Raw genomic sequence first — 7,070 nt, 5'->3', positions numbered from 1 at the left:
ATGTGTCCAAATAGTTTGTCACATCTCTCCATCTTTACATCTGGAGTAAGCAGGTAGAACCTGCTGGTATCTTGTGCTTTCACGTGGGTTAAGGGTTGATTTGCTCCTATGTTTCTCAATCCCTGTTCCTTCCTCATGAAAAATCATGATCGAGTGATAAAACAGTCTCACTTGTGCTGTGCTTTGAGAAGATAGAGGGTTACTTGGAATGCCACCGGGGCTGTTCCTGTGTGGTGCCCTGTTGTGTCTGCAAGAGGGGATGGGAGTCTGTTGCAACACACTGGCTTTATTGCTCTACAGGCAGCTTCTAAGCAGCTTTATTTAGTAGCTGGTGTTACTATGTGTTACTAAATCTCTTGGTAAGGGAATTTCCAGGCTTTGTGGGAAAACAGGCTGCCTAGATCTCCTCTGACCACGAGTGTGGAAATGGTGGTACTGTGTTGCCTGTCTTACCAGCAAGTGTTCTCTGCTGTGTGAGTGACTGCAGGAGGGCATTGAACCTTATTTGCTTTGGGGTAGGCAGAGTACAAGGCCACTGTTGCCTATGGAACTGGCCTCAACTTACTGGCCTTCCCATTTTGGCAAGAAACATGACCTTGTCTGAGTCTGTATGCTGTCCAGAGTGCTCTGTACTGTCTTCTAGACTTGTGGGAATTCACTTTGAAGGAGTACAGACTGGAATATCTGATGGTGATGGGTGTGCAGGGGCTGGTAAGGGGGTTGAAAGTCTCCAAGTCATTAGCAGGCTTTTGAGTCCAGCCAGAATGACTGCAAAGTGTGAGAGATGTTTGCTGGCTATTGTCAAAGCTGTTATTTCTTGCTCAGATCTTCATTCCCTTGCCTAATGCACAAAAGTAACTTTCACATGCTGTCAGGATCTCAGATCCTGCTCCTTCAAGGAGATTCTGCCTTCATGAAACCCCAGTGGGGAAGGCTTTGAAGGCTGATGACTTCTCTTGGAGGTGGATGGTGTAACATGCTTCCTACACTACAGGGGTGCTTGTAACTCCTGGAGAACTTCACTTAGAAGTGAAGGAGAATTAGAGGGACCTGCACAGCATCTGTTTTACCTGTATTGTCATATCTTGGTTGTGTGGAGGCCCATGGGAAGGGAAGAAAAAGTCCATAGTTCAAATACAAACAAGGCAGTCAATGAGCATCCCTATCAGAAAATAATCTGCACACAGAGCCATTACAGCAATTTGGTATTGCAAACAGGCATTACAAAAATCCCATGGCACTTTCCCAATAGCTTTTCTATAATGTAGATGATATAAACAGAATAAATAAGGAAATGTGATGACGGAAAAATAACCTCAAACATATGCTGATGAAGTCTTTTTATTTAATAAAAAAACAGTTGCCACCATTTACTTCCGTGTCAGGTAATGACAGCTCTGTGGGAAAGGAAAAAAGTCTTGCACAGGCTTCAGATAAATTACATCGTGTAGTCTGTGTCTAAACCTACTAACAGTAAGTTAGAGCTATTTGTTAGCATGCTTTTAAAAAGTGGGTTTCACTATGTGAAACAGGTGTGAGCTGCTGTGTAATTTTGTGGACTTACACAGTATTTTATGGCTTGCAGAATTTGCGTTTCTTATTAACCCTTCTCAGTAGTTTTAAGCCTCCATCCTTCAGTACTTGCTGCTTTCTTGCTGTAGGCTTCTCAGGCGAGGTCTCCAGTGACTAACCAGCAATGAAAAGGCTTGGCTTCCGAGTAAATAGTGGTTTATATTGACAAAATACTGCTGCCATCTGACAGCTGTTGCTGGGTGCCAGGCCAGTTTGTCTTGCCTTGTGCAGGACTGTTTTTCCCCAAGGGCTCCTGAGACTGCCTAGCCTTTCCAACAGCCTTGGTTATGGTGTGGGAGGCTACAAGCATTGCACTGACCTGTTCCTGTTGGTGAGACTGTTGCAGCAGCAAGGAATGGGGGTGGAAATCCTTTTTCTAGTATCATAGAACTGGCAAAGTTAAATTGCTGTAGAGTACTTCTGCTTGTTGTTGGTAGCCAGTCCTGTTTAGCAGGTTAAGACAATATTATACATTTGGGATTTCTAAAGCACATGGAAAGGCCCATGTGAACAACAGAACTACTATTAAACTAGCTTTCTCAGCCTCTGGACGCACAGCTTCTGTTGACAACGCGGTTGTTAATGTGTACATAATAACTACTAGCTTGTATGATGATTAACCACAGTCAATGTATTGCACACATTGCGAAAGTGGTAGGAAGACAAAAGCACCATCTCCCAGCGTGTGCTGTGAGCGCAGGGCAGCCAGTTTGGGTGGAGGGGAGGATGGTTGGCTCATAGTCATGTCACATTAAAACTTCTTGGGATAAAGGCACAGTCTGTTCTGCAAATATTCTCACCTGTTTCTGTCCTACTGCGAGTTTCTGAAATGCCTCTATCCTCTTATGCCATGGATAAGGGAGGGGTAAAGACACTAGATGTCCTTTCAGGGTCTGCTGCTGAAAGCAGGCAGAATGGGGAAGTCCTCACAATGCTGCTTTTTGTTCAGCTGCTCCTGCAAAGCTGTCATGGCATGCATCCAGTTAATACTTGTACATCTTGATATTTTTAGCAGGTTTCATAGCTAGGTCTTCTGAGGTCATTGAAACTTTCAAGCGTTTTTGTTTGTCCCTTAGTTCTGTGTTTGAAGGTGAGAGGTCTCTTCCCACCCTTATAACTAGTTTTCTAGTTGTTTGAGATAATATTTCATATTTTCAGCTTCATGAAAGATCTTCCAAAACTCCCTCCTATACAGTAACTTGTGCAGCAAGACTAAGCCCATCTTACTGTGGACTTGAAACTGATGTGGTACCTCTGCAGAAAATGTCCTTTCCCATACAAAGTATGAACTAGTGTTTTCAGTCATTGGTCTCTCCAGATCTGCTGCTGTAATGCACAATTTAACCTTAAATGTATGGCAGCTGAAGGTCTTTCTGAAAATTGGTGTTAACTTCTGTAAACCAGATATTCTTAGAGTGTAATCTCTGACATTGGAGATAAATCTCTTAAAAATGTGTTTGGCTACTGCTGTTGTGATTTATGCTCAAGTACTAAATGACTGTAAATGGGTTTCTGCAATCGATGTGACAGATGGGTTCTGATTAACACCTGGGTGGCGTGGAGATGTCACCCTTCCCCATTGAAGAAAGTGAGAGATGAAGTTTAGCTGAAGCTGATTGTGGGATTTTTCCCAAGGAAGACTCTTTTCTTATGAAAATGTGTCACTTCCTATTGCTCCGAATATTGCCTCTTTATTGTATTGTTTTTAACTTGTTTCATAATCTATTTACAGAACAATAAGGCTGTGTATATAGAGACTCATCCAGATCTGTTTTAAAGCAGAACTAGAGCCTGGTAGCCTGTTGTTGGTGTAGGTCACAAGGAATTTTCCTGCACTGAGCAGTGTCATGGGGCAAAGTGTAGTAGAGCAGCTGCAGAGGATGGGTGTGTGCCCTCCTGGCCAGTGTCAGATTTGAACTTCTCTGTGTTTCAGGTTGAGCCAAAGAGCATGTGTAGCTCAGGCTTGGATGGGTTCACTGTACCAGTGCTGACTGAGTTTGCAGGTGCTCTGTTGGAGGCTTAATACAGTTGTCCAGGCTTGAAGTGCTTTGTGGAGCTTTAGCAGAATGCAGTCAGTGTGCTTTTTCTGAGGGCTGAGCTCCAGATTTCACAAAGTATCACTAGAATCTATTCCCAAAACTCGACTTCTGTCACTGCTAGATAACCTTCTGTGTCAGGGGACACTTTTGCCTTGGTTACAGAATGCTCCTGGGAGCTTTTTTACTTTGATTAACCAGCCTTGTTTGTTCCCAGATCTTAACAGGACTGTATATGAAAATCCATGCTGTTCAAACAAACCCGATTTGCCAGGCAATAAAGCTCAGGCTCTTATTTCACTGCTATTCAGGTGTTTTTATCACCTGAGGTTTTTTATAAATAATGACTTGATTTCTGTCATTATTTTATTTCTCCTTTGGTATCAAAAAAATCTGAATTCAGCAGCTCACATCCATAGGGTTAGTGTGTCTGTGCCTTCGGATGAGTTAATATAAAGCCAAATCTTGGATAAAGTACATTGAGTCTTGTCTGCTGAGAACCCAGGCATATATAACCCTTGCATGTGGGGAGGCATCACCCCGTGCTCCAGCTCTTCAAAAGTACAAGTGGCTCTTAAACATTTTAATACCTTTGAGTCTAATAAGCTAAATATTTAAGGCAGAAAAAAACCCCCTATTTTTCACTTGGCTGGGAAAATCCTGTTTCTGTTGCGATTGTATTTTTATACCCTCTGGGAATCAAACTGAGTTTTTAATGCAAAAATACCTAAATCAGCACTGAGGTATTTCTATAAGAGGTTTTGGAGGTGTTGAGCAATAAGGGGCCTTGCTGTCTGCTGTGGGACTATTCATATGTATGGTGCTATTCATATTAAAACATGTGCCTAAATGCATTGTCAAGGTAGAGCTTAAATCTGAATACTTCTTTTGATAAACAGATATGCCCTTCCAATTGGGATTCAAATGATCAAGGAACAAAAGATGTCTGAGGGCAGTTCCCAGGTCATTTCCTGCAAAGAGCTGCATGCCCTTGTTTGCCATGCATTTTAGAGTGTCCTCTGATCCTGCTGCATGACAGACTGAGCTTAACGCTAAAAAGGAATGTCTTGCTTGTTTGTATCCTGTGTAATGTGGAGCAGAGTATTTTGACACATGATTACTGAGCACAGTAATTTAAATTTCTATTTGTATCTTGAGTTATCTTTGTGGTAACTCAAATCCTAATGTCTTCTAGGTAGTCTGCAGGCCACTCGGGCTTTGATGGTGGCTGCTATACTCCTGGGCCTTGTTGCCATATTTGTTGCTGTGACTGGCATGAAATGTATGAAGTGCATGGAAGACGACCAGGTGAAGAAGATGCGGATGGCTGTCTTCGGTGGAGTGATCTTCATCACTGCAGGTTGGTAACATACAGATGTGTTTAGTGTTAAATGCACCATTTCCTAAATGGCATCTATCCTGTCTGGGGTGTGAGAGGATGGGGAGGGTTTGCTGTCATTGCTCCAAGAGCATTTGGGACTGGGAATTCCTTAGAGGGCTTTGGCACAGTAGCTGCTTGCTATCCAAGACATCAAATAGGTCTCTTGGCACTAGCATTACACATTCTGTATGGACTGTATGCCTTCTGTCTCTATTAGCAGAGCTGAGTTTGACCTGTACGCCCTGCTTCAGTGAAAGGCTGTCAGCAGTCCTGCTTTTGATGCAACATAACTGTGGGTGACCTCAAATCCTTTAATTTTTCCAACTGGCACTAAGTAACGGCTCAGATCTTCCCAGGGTAGCAGCAGCTCAGCATCACTCCAGTTGCTGGTTCTGCTACATCAGTTTTTGCAGTGATATTTTTCTTGTATTTTGGGTTTCTTCTTAATAAGGCATGCCATTGTGTTTCCCTCATCTGCAGGTTTGGCAGCGCTGGTGGCCACATCATGGTATGGCAACAGAGTGGCACGGGCCTTTTATGACCCTTTCACCCCCATCAACACCAGGTACTGACCCGTTTGATAAAACACTGTAGCATAGCATGACACGTACTCACAGGGCTTAGTTTTGAGTAGCTGTGGCTCAAAACAAAGGAGGGAATTTCCCGAGCTAGCTGGGCTGGCTTTAAACTCTGCAGAAAGAGTATTAGGACCAGATCTCATAATCCACATGGCTCTTCAGTCTTGCCTTTGTTTTAAGGCAGCATCAGTAAAAGCATCATTAAAGCCTGGTTTGCACAGAGCTTGGCCCTGCTGCAGCTGTGCAGGGTGAGCTGAAAGACTGGACTAACCAAGTGTGTGAAACTCTTGAGCTTTGAGGGTCAACAAGAGTCTCAGGACTAACCCAGTGTGCAAAGCTCTGAGCTTTGAGGGTCAGCAGATTCTTGGGCTGTTCCAAACTGCTGCCTTGCAAGGAAGACACTTCAGTCCTTGTTTCAGCTCCCTTCTGCTTTGTGTGGACATGCTAATGCTGTAATCCAGAGGCGTTACTTGTAGTATTCACTTTCTTCCTTGTTTCTCCCCCAGATTTGAGTTTGGATCAGCTCTCTTCATTGGCTGGGCAGCTGCTTCTCTGGCCATTCTAGGAGGAGCCTTCCTCTGCTGCTCCTGTCCACGGAGAGAAACTTCATATCCACCCACCCGAGGCTATCCAAAAAATGCCCCCTCCACAGGGAAGGATTATGTATAATGAAACAAAGAAGAGGAGCCACCAGCACTGGTAGTGAAAGCATTTTGGAGAGGACACTACAATGCCACTGTCCTGAGCAGAGTTCAGACTCTAGGTTCTGCCTTCCTCTTCTCCCAAAAATGTGTATATTTTTGTAATCCTCTTTGCTACTGGACATAACTTTTCCTTTCTCTCCCAGCCCATGGAGGAAGGCTAGCCTAGGTTCATAGGTATTGCCACTGGAAAGATGAAACCTCCAAGCTTGGGTTAAGTTTAGTATTTGGGAGTAAAAGGGAAAATGATACTGTTTTTTTAGATGGATGTTGGTGCTTTTTTAGTTGTTTTGTTTTTGTTTTTTTTTTTAAAAAAAAATAGATGGTAACAATTCAGTCCCATATCCCATTAAGTTAGAGCCCAGTGTGGTGTGTGTAGAAATTAAAGGAACATATATTATATACAAAGTGATGAAACCAATAGCTTAAGGGGAAACATATTTTTAGGGGAAAGACTTTACATGTAGGAATGATTGAAGAGATCTAAAATGCTCTTGTACTGTCTTATTGGCATCATCTTCAGCACCCTCCTTTCTGTGCAGATTGGCATGGCAAAGGGTCAGACACAATTCAATTGCTGTGACTTAAATTGAAATCTGTAACTGTCCATGCACATGCTGTTGGCCAACAGAAAATGCAGTGTAAGGTGGCTTGGCTTAGCTATATGTTGTCACTCTTTTGACAAGATCTTGTAGGTTGATTGTGTCTGAGCCAAAGGCTGCGAAATTGTGACTACAGAAGTTAGCAGACTCCCAAAGCAGCTGCAGGTTTCCCTGGTGCTGGGGAAGAACTCAAGAAAAAC

At 43.2% G+C, this 7,070-nt stretch overlaps 1 protein-coding gene across 1 annotated transcript; it reads left to right on the top strand.

The window, feature by feature from the left end:
• Positions 1–643: 643 nt before the first annotated feature.
• On the top strand, positions 644–6,849 carry LOC104529369 (claudin-1; the record flags this gene model as incomplete). The annotated part of the gene is made up of 5 exons (XM_010173660.2): positions 644–711; positions 1,452–1,513; positions 4,808–4,968; positions 5,470–5,554; positions 6,074–6,849. Coding segments are annotated over 5 exons (539 nt in total), but the record flags the coding sequence as incomplete, so codon positions are not given.
• Between the last annotated feature and the right edge of the window lie 221 nt (positions 6,850–7,070).

Source organism: Antrostomus carolinensis, unplaced genomic scaffold (assembly GCF_000700745.2).
Source record: "Antrostomus carolinensis isolate BGI_N321 unplaced genomic scaffold, ASM70074v2 scaffold31208, whole genome shotgun sequence".
Classification (NCBI taxonomy): Eukaryota; Metazoa; Chordata; class Aves; order Caprimulgiformes; family Caprimulgidae; genus Antrostomus; species Antrostomus carolinensis.
The sequence above is the reverse complement of the archived record's forward strand: the minus strand, read 5'-3'. Positions and strand labels throughout refer to the sequence as shown.